This window comes from Balaenoptera ricei, chromosome 1 (assembly GCF_028023285.1).
Source record: "Balaenoptera ricei isolate mBalRic1 chromosome 1, mBalRic1.hap2, whole genome shotgun sequence".
Taxonomy (NCBI): Eukaryota; Metazoa; Chordata; class Mammalia; order Artiodactyla; family Balaenopteridae; genus Balaenoptera; species Balaenoptera ricei.
In genome coordinates, this window is record NC_082639.1 from 32,130,830 (window position 1) to 32,153,646 (window position 22,817).

The 22,817-nt window shown below is 46.4% G+C and overlaps 1 protein-coding gene across 1 annotated transcript; it reads right to left on the reverse strand.

Moving 5' to 3' along the window:
• Positions 1-1,121: 1,121 nt before the first annotated feature.
• LOC132376770 (peptidyl-prolyl cis-trans isomerase E-like) lies at positions 1,122-21,548 on the reverse strand. Its single transcript, XM_059942933.1, is given in 11 exon segments — positions 1,122-1,424; positions 1,600-1,742; positions 6,597-6,640; positions 6,642-6,780; positions 12,363-12,486; positions 14,937-15,037; positions 15,583-15,664; positions 18,209-18,235; positions 19,111-19,154; positions 20,770-20,935; positions 21,543-21,548. Coding segments are annotated over 11 exon segments (945 nt in total). The 3' UTR covers positions 1,122-1,355.
• Positions 21,549-22,817: the final 1,269 nt, after the last annotated feature.

Genomic DNA, 22,817 nt, shown 5'->3' on the forward strand with positions numbered 1-22,817 from the left:
GCCAGCCATGCTGACTCTGAGTACTTCACACACATTCCCTTGTCTCCTGGACATCACACCAGCCCCGAGAGGCTGGCATTCTCCTGGCCTCACTGCTGCGTGTTCTGACAGCCACAGCTGACCACCAGTGAGAGGAACACCTCTGTTAAGTAGTGAGGACCCCGGCCAGGAATACTGCAGCAGTGGACCCCAGCCCCGGGAGTGGACCCCAGCCAGCCAGACGGGACGAAGCCCCACCTGAAGGCAGAGAGCCAGGCTGGCACAGGGCGGCAGAGGGGGGCCTAACATCCATCCCTCCGCAGGAACTGACCTGGGGGCACTGGGGCCAGCAGGCTGCCCCACCCCCCGACTCAAGCTGATCTCAGCCCAAAATGAGAACACAGGCTGAGGGAACCGGCCCAGCCCAGCAGTTTCTGAATGTTGAGACTCGATCCAGACGGCCAGTCGCAGGCGGCAGGGGAGCAGGTGGCAGCCCTGGAGGAGGTTTCTGGTGACTGAGCACCTGACGGGGCTCAGCCTCGGCACGGCGGGTTGCTGTGAGGTGGCCTGGCCGGCCAAACACTGGTGTAGGCGAGAGGCGAGCCTAGAGCAGGTGACAAACCGCAGCCTCAGAGCTCAACTTCCAGGTGCGACTGGGGGCGGGGCAGGAACCGCCTCTGGCTTCTTGTACCTCGCCAGTACCAAGCTCACGGCCTGGCAAAAGAAGGGCCCTGGACTCTGCTGTAATACAATTCTGACTATTGGTTCAACGAATGAACAATAAGTGAACGGGCCGCTGAGACTGACCACTGTGCCCATTAGACTCAAGACCAGCAGGTGTGAGGGCAGGAACGGAGCGTGGCTCACCCACCTCGCCTGCCGGGCAGCAGGTGAGAGACAGGAGACAGAGGCACTTGGGCAGCAGCTCTGACCTCTGCTGCCCTGCAGTGGTCTGACAAGGGTGTGCCTTCTGGGCCAGCCTGGAGGGGAGGGAAGCAGCAAGGGAGGTGCTACGGTCTGTCATCCGTTGCAGCAGGACACGTCAGTCACAGGTGCAACCTCTGAAAACACCTGGGACCTGGCTGCGTGGCAGCAGTACCAGAACTAGGATTGATTTTACCGGAAGATACAGCCAAGATCCACACAGGTGGGCCCAGGAGAGGCCCTGGCCTGGAAAGGGCACGCACAGCCGTCCACGGTGGGGAGGGCAGCACCCTGGCCCACGGCCCCACTTGGGGAAGAGCCAGAGGCGGCCCAGGCCGTGCCTGCAGAGGAGCTGCCCCACGCTGACCCCAAGGGCGGGCCAGGACACAAAGCCCTGCTTGCTGCAAACGGGACACCTTGGCTGCCGGTTCCCCGGGCTGACAGCTCCCCTCTCACACGTACTCCCCACAGTCGGAGATGATGACCTTCTGCTTCGGTTTCCCGTCCTTGCTGCCCTGGGCCTTTGCAGGCAAAACAGAAGAGGAGGAATCAGGGGAGGGAGGGAGGGTGGAGAGGAAAGGGCAGCTCAGGATACCCGCCCCCCAGCAGCAGCCGTGGCCTCTCTCTCCAGGCCCCGGAGCCCCCGCTCCTGCCCTCCCACACGGCTGTGCCCCGGGGGCCCGGGCGGCCGCCCACCTCAATCTGCCGCACGACGCCCAGGCCTTCCGTGACCTCCCCAAATACCACGTGCTTGCCGTCAAGCCAATCCGTCTTGTCACATGTCAGGAAGAACTGGGAGCCGTTGGTGTTTGGGCCAGAGTTGGCCATGGAGAGCAGGCCTGGGGGAGAGAACGACCACGTCGGCCCCCTCCACCCTGCTCCCGGCCCTCAGGACGTCTGGGAGTAGAGGGAGGAGCGTAAACGCTGCTGGGATGTCTGGCCCTCAGAGGATGCCTGCGCACACTGCCGTCAGCCTTTCAGTCAGGCAGGCTCAGACTCTGGGACGTACAGAGTCTTGGATGCCTTGTCTTCCACTCAACTGACAGTCAATGAAACGCTAAGCATGGTTGTTCCAATCATTTTATACTGGTTTGTCCTTTCATTAATTCATTCAACAAATACTTATTACTTCATAACCAGGTACGTGTTGAACCCTGGGGACACTGGTCCCAGCCCTGGTGGAGCCCACAGTCTAGCGGAAAAGAGTCACTCACAAGTTAAATATTGATTCATCTCAGGAATGTAAGCTTGGTTTAATATCCAGAAACCAATGTAATAAACCGTATCAATAGAATAAAGGACAAAAACCACATAATAATCTCAATAGATGCAGGAAAAAAATCCAACACCTTTTCATGATAAAAACACCCAACAAACTAGGAATAAAAGGGAACTTCCTTAATCTGATAAAGGATATCTACAAAAAACACATAGTTTTCCAATTCTAGGTATATACTTAAGAGAAATAAATACATACGTCCACACAAAAGCCTATATATGAATGTTCACAGCAGCATCATAATAGCCAAAAAATAGAAACAACCCAAATGTCCATCAACTTATGAATAAATAAACTGTGGTATATTCGTAAGTGGAATATTAATCGGCAATAAAAAAGAATGAAATACTGACACACGCTATATTGTAGATGAACATTTTTAAAAACATTATGCTAAGTGAAAGAAGCCAGTCACAAAAGCCTACAATTGTATGATTCTGTTTACATTAAATGCCCATAATAGGCAAATCCACAAAGACAGAAAGTAGATTAGTGTTTGCCTAGGGCTGGGGGACAAGGGGATTAGGGAATGACTGCTAAAGAGTGTGGGGTTTCTTTTTGGGAGTGACGAAAACATTCTAAAATTATATGTGGGGATGGCTACATGACTATGTGAATTCATTAGAAACCACTGAAATGTACACTTTATTTTTATTTTTTGGCCACACCATGCAGCACGCGGGATCTTAGTTCCCCAACCAGGGATCGAACTCACACACCCTGCATTGGGAGCGTGGAGTCTTAACCACAGGACCGCCAGGGAAGTCCCGAAATGTATACTTTAAATGGGTGAACTGAATGGTATGTGAATTCTATCTCAATGAAACTGTTAAAAAAAAAAGATAATTATGCTCTGAAATAGTGAAGCCTAGTGGCAGAGATGTTTGCTCAGTGAATGAGAGCACAAAAGACAGTCACCTCAGACAGACACACACACACACTGGTGACAGTATCACAGAAGGCTTTCTGGAGGAAGTGACATCCGAGTTCAGTCTAAAAGGCCCAAGTTTGGCAGGGGCTGAAGGAGTGTAGCATGAGGAGCTGCAGTTCATCTGTGGCAACAAGAAACCCCACCCCTCATGGCTGGGCCTCTAGAACGTGTGCTCCCTTCAAATGGGGACTGAGTCCCACTCTACTTTCAGGCCGGAGTTGATCAGGGTGCCTGACACATAATGGACTGGCCCTGTGAATATCTGTTTTGAATATTTAAATATTTACTGCAGGTTTACTATGTGTCAGACACTGTTCCAGAATACAATGGTGAACAAGAAAGACTAAGTCCTGCCCTCATGAGGCTGACATTCTCAGGAGAAATAAGACAATAAATAAGTAAAAGAGTAAATCTATAATATGATTTCAGGTAACCAGTGCTTGAAGAAAAATGAAGCTGATTAAAAAGAAGAGCGAGATGGTAGGAAAGCCCCTTTGAGACAGAGAGGCAAGGGCAGGCTTCTTGGGCTAGACGACCTGTGGGCGATGCCCAGAGAAGATGAGGGGTGAAGCCTGTGGGTGCTGGAGGAGGAAGCCTCCAGGAGAGGAGCCGGCACCTGCCACGGCCCTGCGGGCAGTGAGCTCTGGGTGTCTGAGGAACAGCCAGACTGCAGTGGGGGCACAGAGGGCGGGCAGCACAGTCCATGAGCTTGGAGAGGGGCCAGGACCCAGGTCAGCGGCCTGTAGGACCAGATGCTACACGAGATGCGCCACGCGGGGGTTGTCAGCAGGAGAGCAACGTGATGAGAGTTACCCTTAAAAAGGACTGCTCTGACCATCTTGCGGAGATTAGACTCTGCGGGGGAAGAGGCAAGAGTGGAAGGAGGGAGACGAGCTCGGGGACGCTGGAGGTGCTGGAGGAAGGTGAAGAGCAGCTGCACCGGGAGGTGAACGGAAGACAGATGGACCTGCCATCCAGGCGACAGAGGAGGGGGGCAAGGATGAGTCCTAAGCTTCTGACCAAGCAGCCCGGTAGATGGCGGCTGAAACAGGGGAGATGGGGAGGAAGCGCTCGGGGGCGAAGAGCAAGAGCTGCTTGGGCACGTGAGGTCTGCGACCCCGCTGGGATGTCCAGGGAAGACAGCGGGAGGGCAGCAGCAACACGTACGTGGGGGCGGGAGAAATTCAGCAGACAGGAGGGAAAGCCCCGGGACGGACAGGATTGTCTAGGGCAGTGACTCTAAATAGGGTAATGCTGCCCCCTCGAGGCTACTTGGAAAGTTCAAGGCATGGTTTTGGTTGTCAGTAATACTGGGGAGGAAGCAGGCACGTCCTGCAATGTCCCACCTAATGAAGAATTATTCTAAATCCTTAGACTTTCAATGCCCAGACAAACATTCATGCAGATGACAAATATCTGTTTATAATGATCTAAGCCTAGACCCTAACTCCATTTTACATGTAAATCCAAAGATTTATTATGTCGAATTTTTTCAGAAATGGACCTATCACATAAGCTGAGGGAAGAGTCACTTTCTTTTTGTTCAGAATATTACCAAGAGATTTTCACTGTTTCAGAAAATCATGCTGCCGTGACTCTGGTGACATGATACGCCAGTGTCAGTCAGTCCACGTTGCTAACCTGCTCCAGGCAGAAGTGCATGTGTTCAAATATTCCATACATGCAGTTGTGTCCAAGCATCTAAATATCGAAATGCATATTATTTTATTCTAAATTACTTTCCTTTATGTTATAATACTACTTTTTAAAAATTAGGTATTGGCAGGATATGTTAGCTGTGACTTTCATTTCAGCATATAGTAAAGTATCAGTTCTAAGAGGTGGGCACGAGGCTAATGCGTTAAGAACCGTTAAGTAAAGAGTAAGTGTAGACAGAGAAGAAAAACCAGGGCTGAGCTTTGAGTCCCTCTAACGACTTGGAGGTGGGAGGGGGAGAAAGGAAAGGAGACTGAAGAGGAGCAGCCTATGAGGCACAACGAGAACGGAAGATGAGGTGCTCTGCCAGCAAGTGAAGAAAGGGGCTCAGGAAGGGCGTGATTCATAGTATCAAGTGCTACTGAGAGGTGGAAAAAGAGGGCGGAGGCTTGGCTGCTGGCAAGGTGGAGGCTGCTGGCATCTTCAACGAGAGCAAGGCGTGGTGGGGAAGAAAGTCTCACTGGAGGTGGCGGAGGAAAGAAACAGAGGCCATGAGCCTACACAACTCTGAAGAAGTTTTGCTAAAAAGGGACCAGCGAATTAACGTGGCAGCTGGAGGGGGAGCACAGGGTCGAGGGAGAGTTATTTTATTTCTTTGAAGGCTGGCAGCACTGCAGCATGAGGGAGACTGGAGGATGCAGTAAAGGGAGGGGAGGACCCAGGGTCTGATGGGAACTGGGAAGAAGAGCACAGCAGATCTTTCTCATTGTTCCTATTGCTCAGTGAGATAAGAAGCAAGATCATTAGCTGGGAGGGAGAGTGGCGGGGGCAACGCTGGAGGTCTGAGGCTCGAGGAAAAGGAGTGTTTTCTTCTCAGACTGCGACGAGGATCAAGCAGCGATCTGCGAGGACTGCTGGGCTGTGCTCCTCACCCTGAAGGGCACCAGGTGCGTGGGCATGTGCTTTCCTCCAGTACATGCGAGTTTTGTACCAAGTGAGCAGCAGAGAGCAAGAAAAAGGCAGTGCGGCTGGAAGGCAAGAGTGAGGGAAGCACAGCTGGTGATGGAGCCTGGGATATGAGGAGGCAGATGCAACCAAACGGCAGTGTTTTGGGGGTGGGGGAGGGGAGGGGTTGGACCATGACTGGGCGAGCGGATGATACATTTCAACTATAAATACCTCGGAAAGGACATTACCGTGACCACGATGAAACCTGAATATGCACTGTAGGTGACAGTACTGTACCAGTGTTAATTTTCTGCTTTTGATAACTATATATTGTGGTAATACTAAAAATGCCCTGGTTCTTAGGAAATAACACAATGAGGTATTTAGTGGTGAAAGTGCGTGAGGTCTCTGACTTACTCTCAAACGGCTGCCCCCAAATAGACACTGTCTATAAATATATACAGAAAGAGACTAGAATAAGTGGGGAACGATGGTCACCAGTAAACAGCTGGTGATGTGGGTGAACGGCATATAAAGGTTTACAGGCAGGGGCTCTTCGTTCTGTTCCGGTAAGTTTTTGGTAAACTTGAAATTATATAAAATAAAAAGTTACAGAAACAGTAACAACACATCACTGTAGCAGCAGGACCAGGCTATATGCCTCTTCCACTTAAAAGGAGGCAAGCGTGGACTTGAGTAAGTCAAAATAAAAAACAAAAAAACCCTTAGAAGCCTAAAGCTCTAGCCAGGCTGAACACCTCTCCTCTGTTCACTGGGTGGTGGTCTGGAGGAGACCGGAACCACAGCCCATTGCTCCCCCTGCTCAGCCACTCGGCCCCAGCCTGGCCCACCGATCACCACCCACCGATCGGGTCCCACCTGGTCCCGTGTGTTTGAGGATGAAGTTTTCATCGTCAAACTTTCCCATAGATAGACTTGCCCCTGGTGCCGTTGTGGTTGGTGAAATCGCCGCCCTGGCACATGAACTGGGGGATGATGCGGTGGAAGCTGCTGCCCTTGAAGCCAAAGCCCTTCTCGTGGGTGCACAGGCAGCGGAAATTCTCTGGCGCCGAGAAAGGAAAAGGTGCCGGGGTTAAAAATATCTAACTGGATAGTTAAACCTCCAGCTCTCAGAATCTAAGAAAGTATATATTACCTTCACTTGAAGTAAACGTTTACTAGTGGTATGGCACACAAAGAGACTGAACAGACCAGGGGAATAGAACAGACAGTCCAGAAACAGACCAAGGTACATATAATTCAGTATTTCATAAAAGTTGTCATCTTAAAATCATTCGGGCAAAAATGGACATTTTCTAAAATGGTGCTGGGACACATGAACAAACACTTGAAAAAAGGTGAAGTTGGATTTACAACTTACCTCACTGCAAGAATAAACTCCAAATGGATCAGATATCTAAATGTAAAGAAAAAAATTAATTATCAGTACTAGAGGACAACATGGGTTGGATTCTTCTATAACCTGGGTGTAAGGAAGGACTTTCCAACTATCACTCAAAATCCAGGGGCAATTAAAAAAAAAAATTCAACAACTTTTGCATGGCAAAAAAACCATAAACAAAGTAAAAACAACAACAAAAAATGACAAACTGGGAGAAATATTCATTGGCAACATATATCACAGAAAATCTAATATCCCCATATATGAAGAACTCTTAAAAACTGGAAGGAAAAAAAAGATCAAACTTAACAGAAAAAGCGACAGAAGACATAAAAAAATCATTTTTGGGGGACAGTTTTTGTTATAAGTCATTAAATATATAAAAAGATATTCTTTGACAATCATAATAAGAAAAACGTAAATTAAAACTACCAATACTTTGAGAATCCATTTCTTGCCTATCAGACTGGTCAAAATTCAAAAACTTAAAAACACAATCTGTGAGTGAAGCCAGGGAAACAGGTATTCCCACACATCACTAGAGGGAATGCAAAATGATACCTCTTTGTAGGAGAATTTGGCAATATCTAACAAAATTACCTGTGCATTTACCCTTTGACCCAGTAACCCTACTTTTAGGAATGACCCTGAAGATATACCTCCAACGATATGAAATCCACATACACATTATTTGTAACCGCAGTATAATGGAAACAACCTAAATGCCCATGCACCAGAATCTTGTTGAATAAACTATGGTATGTCCACCTTGTGAAGTACTATGAACAAGAATAGGAGATCTCTATGAACTGATATGGAGTGATTTCCAGGATATGTTGTTTAGTGAAAAAAGCAAAGTGCAAAAGAGAATACACAATATGTTGTGAAAGAAGGAAGGAAATAAGGAAATATTCCTATATCTGTTCATTTCTGCAAAAGGAAACAAAAGGAGGATTAACCAGGAACTAATGAAATTGGTTACTCATAGAAGGTGGGTGGGAATAGGGGCAGAGGGAGTGGGAGGGAGTGACACAACTCCATGTGTGCCTCTTGGTATAGTTTTGATTTCTGAAGACTGTCAGTGTTTATTCAAAAAATAAAACTAAATCAATAAGGCTGGGGGTGGGGGTGGAACCCCTAAAACGGAACACAAAGAGAAACAAGTGAGAACTGAAGTTAAATGGATAACTTAGCCATACAGAAGGAAAGAAAGGAATCTAAGAACTCTTTGAACACAGTATTTGGACTCTTTACAGACTGAAGAAAAAGAAATGCAAAAAAAATTGTTTGTTGGTAGTGGTACAATTGTAGCAGTTCTGAAACTATTTTGTACTGTAGGATTGAACAGTATGTGAAAATACTGATGTTATTGGGAGCCAAGGCTCTCGCTGTGGGAGAAAAGAGATATAAATATGTAGTATTAGACAGAAATTAGAGTATCAGTATGAATTCATGACTTAAAGATACACACACACACACACACACACACTTCCTACTGAAAGGCTGAAAGGGCCTAGGATCAATGACACCCCAGAAGCAGTGTACCCACCCAGGATCCAGATCTTGATTTCTAATTATTATTTCCTACTAAAAGGAACAGGAGCTTCTTGGAGAAATGGCTGATTCCAGGGTCAGAGCAGAGAGAGTACCAGATAAGCCCAGATCTTTTTATTGTACCAGAAAGTAAGGAAGTGCTCAAAAAATGAGTGTCAAATGGATATGATATAAGAACAGACTTGAGGGGGCTCCTGATGGCCAAACTTAGGACAGTCTGAGCAATTGACAAGTGAGTGAGTGAGTGTAACGGAGTAGAACATGAATAAAAAGACTCATGAGTGCACACTAACACACGGACTACTAACGCAAAACAAATAAAGGGGGAAGGAAGAAGAGAAAGCTCTTATTCATAGCAGAAGGCTAATTAGAATAAATGTAGAAACGCTAATGTTTTTAACACAGAGGGAGCAATAATTAGAAAATTACCATCACGGTAATAATTGACTTAGTCTAGAATCAAAAACAGGATACCAAAAATCACCAGGTGAAAAGTCTTAAAGTGTCTCCTTAAAAGTCACTTATCAATTACAAAGGGGAATAAAAGTACCTTGTGAGTGGGAAAAACTGGCAGACACAACCTTAACCAAGTAACCCTCACCAGTAATGGAAAAATCAACATTAGTGACAGGGAGAAAGACATGTCACTTCTGGAGTACTGCAAAGAATACCAAAAATAACCTGAATCTAATCATGAGGAAACAAACTCAAATGAGGAACATTCTATAAAACAACTGGCCTGGAGTCTTCAAAAATGACAATGTCATAAAAGACAAAGGCTGAGGAACAGTTCCAGATTAAAGGAGATTAAACTGACACAACAAACACAGTGCATGATTCTAGATTAGGGGGAGAAAGGTTTCTATGAAGGACAGTATTAGGATATCAGAAATGATATCCTGGGGACTTCCCTGGCGGTCCAGTGGTTAAGACTCCGTGCTCCCAATGCAGGGGGCAGAGGATAGATCCTTGGTTGGGGAACTAAGATCCTGCATGCTGAATGGCTCGGCCAAAAAAAAAAAAAAGATTTCCTGTAAGGACAGGCCTAAATCAGTGCTCATTAGCGAGTGCTATGTCCCTGGGGGTCCAGGAACCAAGAAGTAGAAGCTGGAGTGGTCCTGGTTACCATCACTCCTGTTACTTTCCATCCCTGCAACTCAAGCCTCTGTGGGTCTAGAGGTCTTGGCTCCTAGAGGGCACACCTTCACCAGTGGAGACAACCAGACTCCATTACACTTTAAGCTATGCCACTGGGTGATCACTTCAGGCTCCTTGTGCCAGGAGACAAGCAGGTAAGAAAAGGAGTCATCATCTTGGCGGGATTCTTGACCTTGGTCTTTAGGAGGTAGGTCTGCTGTTACACAACAGGGCTGGTCAGAATATGTTTGGGGGACCCATGGGACCTCTCTTGTACTGCCCTGCCCAATCTTGATGGGCAGCCATGGCCTGGGAAGGGCACAGTGACCAGGAGCTCAAATCCCCTTGGATAAAGGTCTAGGTCACCTCATCAGGTAAGCCATGTAGACAAGCAGAGAAGCCAGCTGAGGTGAGGGTGAGAGGAATCTGGAATAAAGTAGAGGAGGGAGATGACAAGTATCGTTTGTGGTTCTGAGACCAAGAGCAGCAATGGGATTATAGTTCCATTAACATTCCTCTAGAAATTTCCCCAGAAAAAAGAGACCAACCAGAGTCCTGGAGGAGCCGTTCCCAGGTGAAGTAAGCGGACCCGAGTTGCGAGATGGGTGGACTGCAGTGGACGCTGCGGTTAAGCCCACAGATCCTCTCCAAGACCGAGACCCGCGTTCCCTCACCCCCGCACCTCCCAGGACTGTTGGATGCTACCAGCCCCAGGATGGGTCCCATCCAGGAAATGCCTTTGGCCAAAGAGAGCTGCCTCACCACTCCTGGGAATCAGCCAGAATTCATGACTGGTCCATGTGAGGGTACAAAAGCCTGGCCCCCTGGCCTAAAATTCAGAGCTGGACATTCTGGAGGGATATCCAAGTGCCCAAACTCCCCATGGGATCAGCTGAGGTCTCTGTGTGACTGCAAGGCTGTTCAATTACTCTATTTTTGCCCCATCTACTCCACTCATTCTTTTACAGAAGTTGTTCCTGAGATCACTCCCCAATAAACTTTCTGCATCCACCTCTCCATGAGTCTGTTTCCCAGAAAAACTGACCTATAACAGCCAAAAACTGAGAAAAATCAAGTAGCAGTAACATGAATATATTTTTCAGAGATACAGCAATAAAAGTCAAAATAATCACCTAAAAGAAAAGAATGTTGCCTCTGGCAGGGCAGAAAAATTATGACGATGGGGGAGCAGAAGAAGGTCATGTCTTGTAACAAACTCCAAAGAACAATTCTCTTTAAACTGTATGCAATTATGACTTTGATAAGCATTAAAAAAAAAAAAAGCTAGATTGAAACAAACAAAAAAAAGGATCATAGGTAAAAAGAGTAATTATGAATATTTAAGGAAATAGGCAACATACAACAACTGTCAATAGTAGTTACCTCTGGGAGATGGGCTGGAGATAGTGAGGAGAAAAATTTTAGCTTTTAATTTATAACTTAAAAATTGTAACCTTCCAAGGGAGAAACCTGGCAGAGATCTCCTTAACCAAGTGGTCAAAGTTAACATCACAAACATTGGAACTGACCTCGAGTACTTCCTCATATGATGCACTAACAAGGAAACAATGTTCTTCTGCGGTATTCCTGCCGAAACACATAATCTAAGTCTAATCACGCGGAAGTACCAGGCAAAGACAAACCGAGAAACAATCTTAGAAACAACTGGCCTGTCTCTTCAAAGATGTCAAGATCAAGAAAGACAATAAAAAACTGAGAAACAGTTAACAAATAAAAGGAGACTAAAGAGACCCACCCACTAAATGCAATGTGTGACTCCTTGTCAAGGAACAGAAATTGTTAACATTACTATAAAGAACAATATTGGGATAAGTGATGAAATTTGAATATGACCTGAAGATTAGTTAATAGTATTGTACTGATGTTAAATTTCCTGATTTTGATAGCTGTACTATGATTATGTAAGAGAATATTCTTGTTCTTAGGAAATTCATACTGAAGAATGATGTATGTCTTCAACTTCCTCTCAACTAGTATGGGGGTAAAAAAATACACGTATGTATGTATGTATATAAACAAAATGATAAAGCATAAGGGCAAAAAAGTAAATTAATCAACAGTTAAAGGACATATGAGAGTTCCTTGTACTATTCGTATAGAATTCTTATTCATTCTATCTGTAAATTTGAAAATATATCAAAAAATTATAAAAAAAAAACCCCAATAAAACCAAATGGGAGAGTAATTAAAACAAATCACAAAACTTTCAACTGCTTACTCTTTCTAACAGTCCTAAGCCTTTATGGAATTTCGAAAACGCCTGCTCTGGGAGTTCCCCGGCGGTCCAGTGGTTAGGACTCCATCCTTCCACTGCAGGGGGCATGCGTCCGATCCCTGGTCGGGGAACTAAGATCCCACAAGCCATGTGGCGTGGCAAAAAAAAGAAAAGCCTGTTCTGCCTCATTTGTCACTAGATGCTGGGATCTAAGACGCCTCAGATAGACTCAGGTAGAAATAGTCAAGGGCCCAGGAGTCCAGGCAGCTTCCTCAGCCACTAGCTTCCCGGCCATCCTGACCGGAGTCCTGCTCACCTGCTGTCATGGGAACAACGCCTGAACGCAGGACCATCTGGATGTGGCCTGCTGGCTTGTTCCTGACCTTGATGTCCATGTACATCTGAGGGTTTAACTGGGCCTTTTTTACGGCGGGCTGTCCCTAGACGCAGGAGAAATGGCCAGGTTAGAGAGAACAGCTGACTCCCCGACTAGGAGAGCGAGTGTTCTTCTGAAGACACCCCAGAACCCACTGCAGCGAGCGGGCTGAGCAAGGCACCGACAGGGAAGGCCTTGGGCCCTGATGGGGCTGCAGAAGGAGGAGGCCACGGCCACGGCCCCCAGCTGGACACCCAGTGACAGGAGACCTCAGCACCCTCTACCCGGAGCCCCACCCCTCAGGCATTTTATCTCATCTCACTGCCTCAGACACGTCAGCTCGCTTCGCCTTCACCCTCCCCTGCAGTCACAGAACAACGCTTTTCTGGCCCGAAACACACAACTCTCAACAACTTCAACCCCAGTTCAAGCCCACCCACCCTAGTCAGTTAAACAGACCCATTTCTGCAACACCACCCCCTTCCTCTATGCTTGGCCCTGCGTATCCGCAGGCTGGCTGCAGCGGAAGCAAGGAGGGCCTAAGTGCTCAGGAGACAGTGGAGGAAGTTGGGCCTTGCTTAGTGCTCCAAATGGACAAGGCTGATTAGACGATAAAACATTCAATAGAAACCTTCCCATCTGTTTGACAGAGAAAACTCTACTGTCTCTGTCTGACCTCTTTGTAGTGTGGATTAGGTCAACACGTAGGTATGAGCTCTCAGGCCAAGCCCTAGGTGATTAAACAAGATCGGGCTTCTGCCCTTGAAGGACTGGCTACTCAGTGAGGGACGGGCAGCCACAACTGTGAGGGGCACACAGATCCTAGAGCCCCACAGCCGTGGTTCAAACCTCAGCCCCACCACTTCTGAGCTATGTAACGTCCACAAGTTATTCGACCTCACTGTGCCCTAGTTTCATCACCTAGACTTGGGGATAATAATAGTACTTACCTCAAAGGACTGCCAATAGGATTAAATATTTGTAAAGCCATTAGTGCCCGGCAAAGAGTAAGCAATATTTAAAATACGTTAAATAAGTAATGTCAAAACAATGCAGTAAATGCTAGGATAGCAGGTCCCGTGGAAGCCCAGAGGCCATGCAAGCCCAGAAGGGAGGGATGAAAGGTGAGTAGGAATTAGCCAGATTAAGTTGGAAAGGTCATTTTAGGCAAAGGAACTGCTTATGCAAAAACACAAGAGATTTGGGAACTCCCTGGCGGTCCAGTGGTTAGGATTCCGCGCTTTCACTGTCGAGGGAGCAGGTTCAACCCCTGGTCTGGGAACTAAGATCCCTAAGGAACTAAGCCACGCAGCGTGGCCAAATTTAATAGAACAAAACAACACATGAGATTTGTAGGTAACTATAAATTTGTAGATAACTACAGATTTATAGGTAACTATAGTCTCTTGTTTCCTAGAATGTAAAATGGGGCTACAATATAAAGAGATGAGCAGGGTCAGAACATGGAGAGCCCTTCTGTGCCTCTGATGTAGCCCAGACTCAATCCTATACATGAGGGAGGTCCTTAAAATGCTTGTGGAGAGCAATTATCCTCAGATCCATCCTTCAGAAAGCTCCTCCTGGTTACTCAGATCAGGAGGAAGCAGGCCTGCGACAGAGAGACCAGTTAGGAAGCTACTATCATTATTCACAGGACAGAAGATGGAGGCTAAACCAAGATAATGCAGTAGGAACAAACAGGAGAGGAAAGAGGAAGACTTAAAAGATAAAATAAGCAGAATATGGCAACGCATCATGTGTGAATTAAAATAAACTGCAGCTTCTGGTTTGAGTGACCAGAAGGCAGCAAAATTAGCTAAAATCAGGCACACGGGGAGACCAGAGTGAAAGGCAAGAGAAAATCCACTTGGGATGTGCTTTGTTTATTTATGGTGACTGTGAGACATTCAGGCAGAAATATGTGAAACACAGGAGAGAGGTCAGGGCTAGGACTAGAGATAAAGAAATCACCAGAACCCTGCCTGAGTGGCTGTGATCATCTCAGACAAGGGACAAAAGTGGCTGAAATGCACAAGGACAGTGTGGAGAAAGGAGGCGAGCGCTACGGAAGGAACTCAGAGAAACACCACTGTGCAAAGGGTGGACAGAGGAGAAGGAGCCCCTGAATTATTCTGAGGAGCAAGGGTCAAGATGTGTGTCAAGAAGCAGGAGAGAGCGCCCAGGCATGGGGAGCCCTGGACCTGGGGAAGGGGCCTCTGTGGAATCAGGGTAGGAGCAGGAAGACAGGGAGCCTGGAGCCAAAGTCTTCAGTGATGGAGCGGGAAAGATCGGTGGATGACGGGTCCTGGTGGTGTCCTTTCTCATCTGAGATACCCCCTCGTTGAACAGCCGTCACAAATCGACACCAAGCACACATAAGGCACTTCTCACCCAGTGCCCTACAAGGACAAGACACCCACAGTTTCTCCATTCAATTCCCCCAACACCACCCACAGCAGAAGTGTGCTGGGTGCAGAGCGCCAGCCTCTCTGGAAGCGCAGCCTGCAATCTCACCTCCTGGGTTTCCACTTTGGGAAGCTCTGATCCTTCTTCCTCTTTCCTCTCTTCAAGAGTCTTCCTAGAAAACTTTTTCAACCAGTCATCATGTGACCAAAGTGAAAGGAAAGAATCAAACAGATGTTAAGAAACTCAAGCTATCAGCCAACTGCTCATGAGCCACGTCCAATTCTTTGCTGCTTGGGTCAGCACTACGTGGACGCAGAACGTGGACTCACTACGTGGACACACGACGTGGCTCTCACGGGCCACAGAAAAGAAGTTACGTCTTAGGAGCTCCCCAGGGCAATGAAAGCTGTCACTGGGGAATGTCAGGCCTTCAAGTCCAGCTCTTAGCAGAGGTGGGTGAGAATAAGGAGGAAGGACTCAGCCGTGTCAAAAGGGAAGTCCCAGCCCTTGTCAAGGCTGGAACGGCACAGTCTATATGTATGTCCCAAAGCAAGACTTTCATGGGGACAAGGCCTCTAGCTTTCTGAGAATCTCAAACTCTTTATTTCCTTGGAGGTGCTGCATTCTCTTCTCTACTCTACACCACTCTACTCATGTGCACATTACCCCACAGCAGGAAGTAAGACAGGGATAAAAATGAAACAGAGGCCACAGTTGAGGACGTGATGGGGTATCTGTGGTTGCCCCCACTTACCTGGTCTGGACAAGCCTTCCTTAATTCTCACTGGTTTGGCCAAACTGACATGGATTGTCCACCCAAACATTTCAGATTCATTCTGAAAAGAGTGCAATACAACTCAGCTGCTTAAACCTTGTTAGGTTGAAAGAAGACCTGGCAGCCTTCCAGTTACTTCTAAGAAGGCTGAGACTTGCTCATGATTAGTCCTAAGTTGGGAGCCTGCAACCCCCAATGGCCAGCTAAGCACAAAGCTCACCACAGAAAGCCCCTGAGCCACCACACACTTCCTTTATTTCACCACCAACAACAGAAAGGTCTGTGTTGGCATAATCTTTGGATCTGAGCTCAGGACTCTGAAATTAAAAGGGTAAACGCAGTTACCAAGTACCTGAGTCCACCTTAAAAAGACAAGAGCAGTACTGAACTGGAAAAAGATAGTATTGCTGACTGTTGAGGGGCATGTTTGATGAAATAATGACAGAGAACATGGTAACATGGAATAATGTTTAAGAATATTTCAAAATCCAAGAATAACTGATACCAGGAAAAGGTAAGTAGACAGCTTTTTAAAAAAGGTTTGTGGGACTTCCCTCGTGGTGCAGTGGTTAGGAATCCGCCTGTCAAAGCAGGGGACACGGGTTCGAGCCCTGGTCGGGAAGATCCCACATGCTGTGGAGCAACTAGGCCCATGCGCCACAACTGCTGAGCCTGCGAGCCACAACTACTGAGCCCGCGAGCCACAACCACTGAAGCCCACGTGTCTAGAGCCTGTGCTCCACAACAAGAGAGGCCACCGCAATGAGAAGCCCGCGCACCGCAGCGAAGAGCAGCCCCCGCTCGCCACAACTAGAGGGGGCCAGCGCGCAACAACGAAGACCCAATGCAGCCAAAAATAAATAAATAAATTTATAAAATACTTAAAAAAAAAAAAGGTTTGTTTGGGGTCTTTTCATGAAAACTAAAAAAAGAAAGAAAAAAGGATTCCTTAATTTAATAAGATTTAGGTTACAATTATAGCTATGTCCTTGTTCTTAGAAACAGACAAAGTACTAATTTTATTTCTAGCGATTAAGAAAAAATTGAATGATAGCATGAAATAACATCCTTATTTCACATTTAGTCATGAAGAGTGGTCATAAAGATTTTTAACAAGGGCAAAAGCATTTAAGGGTTTTATGGCAGGCAAACTAATGGCCTGCCCAAAGATGTCCACCTAGGGACTTCCCTGGTGGTCCAGTGGGTAAGACTCTGCTCTCCCAGTGCAGGGGGCCCGGCTTCGACCCCTGGTCAGGGAACCAGATCCCACATGCATGCTGCAACTAAGAAGTCCGCATGCCGCAACTAAGAAGTCCGCATGCCGCAACTAAAGATCCCACATGCTGCAACTAAACATGTCGCAATGAAGATCCCGTGTGCCGCAACTAAGACCCAGTGCAGCCTAAGTAAATAAATAAATATTAAACAAAGAAAGATGTCCACCGACTCCCCAGAACCTATGAATATGTGATATTACGTGGCAAAAAGGAATTAAGGTTGCTAGTCAGCTGACTTTAAAATAAGGATATTATCCTGGATTATTCAGATGGGCCCAACGTAATCACAAGGATCCTCTAAATGTGAAGGGGGAGACAGAGGACTTTGTTTCAGAGTGATGCGCTGTGAAAAAAACTCACCCTGCCATTGCCAGCTTGAAGATAGAAGGGGCCAAGAGTCAAGGAATATAGCCATTCTTTAGAAGCTGAGAAAAAGGCAAAGAAACATTCTCCTCTAGAGCCCCCAGAAGGAACACAACTCTGCTGAAATCTTCATTTTAGCTCCAAAGTGAGACTCACTTTGGACTTTTGACCTCCAGACCTGCAAGATAACACATTAGTGTTGTTTTTAAGCCACCAAATTTGTGGTAATTCAGCAACAGGAATTCAAATCATTTTCTTCTGAAGTACCCAACCTGTCATAATCCTTCTGTAGGTTTTCTCTTTCTCAGTTGTCAATTGGTTTAACTTTATGAGAGCATCACTATTCAATGGCTCAAGAAAGCCTCACGTTTTTGACTAGAGTCAACTACAGAAGTTTTCCACAATCCCTTCCATACACTTCATGAGACCCTGCCTCTTATACAAGATTCACCATTTCACCTTGCAGTCAAGTTACACTCTATTTGCAGTATATTGCCCTAGCCTACAGGTTGGCAAACTTTTTATAGAGGGCTAGATAGTAAATATTTTAGGTGTTGTGGGATACATACAGTCTCTGCTGCATGTTCTTCTTCTTCTTCTTTTTTTTTTTCATAACCCTTTAAAAGTATAAAAACCATTTAGCTCATAGGCCATATAAAAAACAGCCTGCAGAATGGACTTGGCCCATAGACTTAGTTTGCTGACTCCTGACATAGATATAAAAATGTCAGGGAGAGATTGGCCAATAAGATGGTTGACATTTATACAAATGTTAAATGGGGAGGATTTCTGAATAAGAATTAATTTTATAAGCAGCCAGTTCCTAGTGAATACTTTCAAATAACGGCAACTTCTGCTTCCTCTATAACTTTGAAACTGTGGAAACTGGAAACACGATATGTGCATCAGGGTCCCATGTAGCACCAAAAAACAGCTTCAGTGAAAAGCAAGATTCTCAGCCATACCATGTTTTTGATAGCTGCTTCGGCATCCTGCCAAAAGAATACAAGGAAAAAGTTGACGTGTGTAGTTCAACTCTTTTTGTAGTTATTAGCACACAAATAAAAACTCAGTACCACAAGCTTTGGAAAAAAAGATGCTACTTCCCTTCCTACGGCCTAGATTGTATGTATTTAACAAAGAGCATGTACTAACTGCTTGTTGGAGCTGGTGGTGTAAAGATAGGTGCTCAGGTTATGGAGACAGAATACACACAGGAAATAGGAAACAGCAGTGCCAGGCCAGAAGGCTCAGGGCTCTGCAGGGCCTGTCTTTCACATTCTGACTACATGAAGGGAACTCTGAACCAGGGCTTGTGGGCCTTCCTTCAACCAGAACTTCCTGTCTCTTGGCAACTGTCACCACCAAGCCACTATAGGGGGTTGAATAGTGTCCCCCCAAATTTCAGGTCTATCCAAACCTCAGAATGTGACCCTGTTTAGAAATAGTCTTTGCAGATGAAATTAGTTAAGATGAGGTCATAATGAATTAGGGTGGGCCATAACTCCAATGACTAGTGTCCTTATAAGAAGAGAAGACAGAGAGATACATGCAGTGGAAAAGACCATGTGAAGACGGGGGCAGAGACTGAAGTGATGCAGTTATAAGCCAAAAAAATGCCAAGGATTGCTAGGAAGAGTCAAGGAAAGATTCCTCAGAGGGACGCGGCCCTGCCAACACCTGGATTTCAGACTTCTAGCCTCCAAGTTATGAGGATAAATTTCTGTTTTTTTAGGCCACAAAGTTTGTAGTAATTTGTATGGCAGCCCCAGAAAATTACTACATCCGCTCAAATGGAGAGTGGCACCTTTTGTAACCAATGACAACAGCAACACTAGTCTAATACTAACCAGGGAAAATTTCTTACCTCTGCCAACTCAGATTCAACAAAAGCAAATCCTTGGTGCTTTTCTATAATAGCAGAAATGGGTAGTTAATATGTGGGCAATAGGAGGAAACATGTCATATCCAGATGCCATTCAAAAAGCGAAAATCTAATTTTTAGATTTTTCTTGGTTTATTCAACAATGCTTCCAGAAATATTAAAGTCATTTTGTGTGTTTTAAATAAACATACTAAATAGTGAACTAAATTTTTAAATTTTGTAGTATTCAATTCTACCACTACAGAATGGAAGATTTAAGTTACTTTCCAAGCATTTTGGGAATCTTTGTTTACAAGACTTACAGAAAGTAGAAAAAGTTGTCAATCTGTCAATTACTCATTCCAATTGAGCATCAACTGCATACAGAGCACTGACTTCACTACCGGGTTAGGTGACTATTAAAGCACAGTGCTTGGCCTCAGGAAAAAGTTAATTTAGTTGGTGGAGAGCAAGAGCAATAGGAGTTACTAATTTATAGAACTCAGAGGTAGAAGGACCAAAAAGCCAATCTTATCCTTTCATTTAAGCATTGAAGCAATGGAGGCTCAGAGAGTTTAAGTGTCGCACAAAGTTAGTGGCGGGGCTGGGTCTAAAACTCCTATCTTAGAAAATAACAGCCAAGGATCAAATAGAAACGTGCATATAACTGTGACACCAACTGAGGGAAAACTCACCCAGGTGAGCAGAGGCCAAGGCTCCCCTACCGAGGCTAAGCTTGCCCTCTGTCCTCTGCTATTTAAAAGCATAGCCGCCAGGCTTCCCTGGTGGCGCAGTGGTTAAGAATCCGCCTGCCAGTGCAGGGGACACGGGTTCAAGCCCTGGTCCGGGAAGATCCCACATGTTGCGGAACAACTAAGCCCATGCACCACAACTATTGAGCCTGCGCTCTGGAGCCCACGAGCCACAACTACTGAGCCCGCACGCCTAGAGCCCGTGCTCTGCAACAAGAGAAGCCACTGCAATTAGAAGCGTGTGCACTGCAACGAAGAGTAGCCCCCGCTCGCCACAACTAGAGAAAGCCTGCGTGCAGCAACGAAGACCCAATGCAGCCAAAAATAAATAAATTAAATTTAAAAAAATAAAAACAAAAATAAAAGCATAGCTGCCAAGAAGGGAGGTCTGGTCAACAGGCATGGTGGGGTGATACAACACCCAGACCTTTTAAGATTTTTCTAAGACTATCTTCCTACTGGTTCTTTTTTTTTTTTTTTTGAATTTTATTTTTTTATACAGCAGGTTCTTATTAGTTATCCATTTTATACATATTAGTGTATACATGTCAATCCCAATCTCCCAATTCATCCCACACACACCCCCCGCCACTGGTTCTTACTATATGGTTTATATATTAAATGATCAGAAATCAAAGCCCCCAAATGATTCCAAGGTAGAGAAAGCCTTTCCTCAAATCCAACAAATTGCCAATCTCTGTAAATTTCAGCCCATAACCACACCACCATCCTGGCCTTGCTGTCCTCAGAACATTCCATCACCAAGATCACAGTCACACTGACCTAGAGAGATATCCTCCTGAACTTCAATACATACCAACCATATGCAGAATGTTCATGACTTAAAATGTCTCCTCAAGTTCTTTTCCTGGCATTAGGCAGCTGAATATGAGAGACACTGAATAAACACCTGTTTCATAATCCAGTGGAATCTGAATATCTGTGATGTCTCCAAAAGGAATAAAAGCAGCACGAAGAACTTTGTCATCCATCTCCTCTGCCAGCCCACCTGCAAAGACACCAAGTGCTTTCTGAACCGATGTCCTCCACACTCTTGGTACGGCTGCTGCAACACTCTGTCAGCAAGACAGCCACAGGGAGGGCAAGGAGGGGTCCCTACAGTCTTCTGGGTATACAAATGACTTGTGAGGTACACTCCTCTCACCATCCCTCTTCAGACCTACATCGAGCCCCTGGTTATTTTGACAGCTTCCTAAATGGGCTGACTGCTTCCAGTTTCTCTCTCTCCTCTACACAGCCACTAGAATGATTCCAAGAAAGGGCAAATCCGATTACATCACTGTCCTGCCAAATAGTCTCCAAAAGTTCACCAATGACCACAGGACAGAATCCAAATTCTTATTGGCATGGCATGTAAGACTTTCAGAACTTGAGCCCTGCCCACCTCTCTAGCCTCTTCTCTCCTTGCTTCCCCAATGCAAACTACTTGCCCCAAGTGCTAGACTGCTTCACCCCTCTGGGCTTTCACTCTCGCTGCTCTCCATTCAAGCAACAGCCTCTTCCAGCTTTGCTGCCTGCTTAACTCCTAATCTTTCAAATCTCTGGCCCCTGTGCCTCCAGGAAGCTTGCTCTTACCTCTCTGGATGGAGTGGTCATTTCCCAAAACCCCCAACCCGCCTCTTGTTAACACTGCCATACAGTAGCATCATAGAGTTCACCAACCCGCATCGCGAGGCTATTTCCGTAATTTCCCAACTATTCTTGGAGTTCCTTTACCTAAGGGGGCAGGGCTGCAGAATTTAGGGAATGAATGAGCATGACAGTTTGGGATGCGGTCTGAGGTCGCAATAACAGATCTCACTACCTCCCAGGGTCCAGGGTCAGAGGGGAAAGGGCTCTGGGCAGAGCTAGGGCCAGCAAAGCCATTAGGTCGCAGGTGCTGCTCACAAGCTGAGGGGTAGGCCCCACAAGAGACCCCGGCCCGGGCTGCCACACGCCGCCTGGGGCCCCGAGTCTGCACCCAGTCCACTCGGCCCCCGACTTGGACTCAGTCCGAGCCCCACCTCACCCCCACGCCAGCTCACCCAAGTTGAACACCCCTTTGGTGGCAGCCATCTTGCTCCTCGGCTCTTCCGCCGGAAGCCGTTACCTGGGCCCCGCCTACAGCCCCGCCCCCTCGGCGGCTGGCGCTCAGGCTCCTACACCGCTCAGGTCCCAGGAAGCGAGGTTTGGAGGGACAGTCTGACGTTAATAGAAGAAACACACATACTCACATTAACCGCAGACATTAGAAAACAGGGGAACCCACTTTAGATTGGGCCTTTACATCAGTTATTTAAGGTGAAAGCATACCTTGAGAAAAAGGGGGAACCTGCCAAGAGGCACGAACCAGGGAACATTCCAGGGAAAGGGACCGCCTGGGTAATGCCCTGAGGAAGGACAGCCTGCCAAGTTTCAAGGAAGAAGGGAAAAAAAAAGTGTTGCTGCAGGACAGGGAGGGCAAGTAGAGTAGTTGACCCTGACCAGGTTAAGGTCGCTTCAAGGACTGAAGGATCCACAGAACACTTAGGCCTTCAGCCACTTGGATCTCTGGAAACTCTTCCCACTGCCAGTTGCAGAATCTGAGCAAGTGGACCTGCTTGCAGGATAAACTGAGAGTAGGAGATAAGACGGGACTGGCAAACCCCGAGCAACACAGTCCAAGAAGGGAGAGGCAAGATAGGTTCTGCGTGTCTCACCATGTGTCCTTGGAAAGCACGCCAACGCCACCCTTTACCCGATTTTCCTGTGCCAGACCCAAGGTCTGCTGCGACTGTACTAGACTTCTGTTCCCAATATAAAGGTCCTCCCACAGTAGAACACAATGGGACAGTTCTGCACTCCTTGCTAATCCAAAATAATCTGCTTATAACCATCAGGAAAGGATGATAAGCTATACAGAACTTCAATTGACCCTATTTACATCCAAAAATTACTTGCAGTGAAAACTGGAATTTA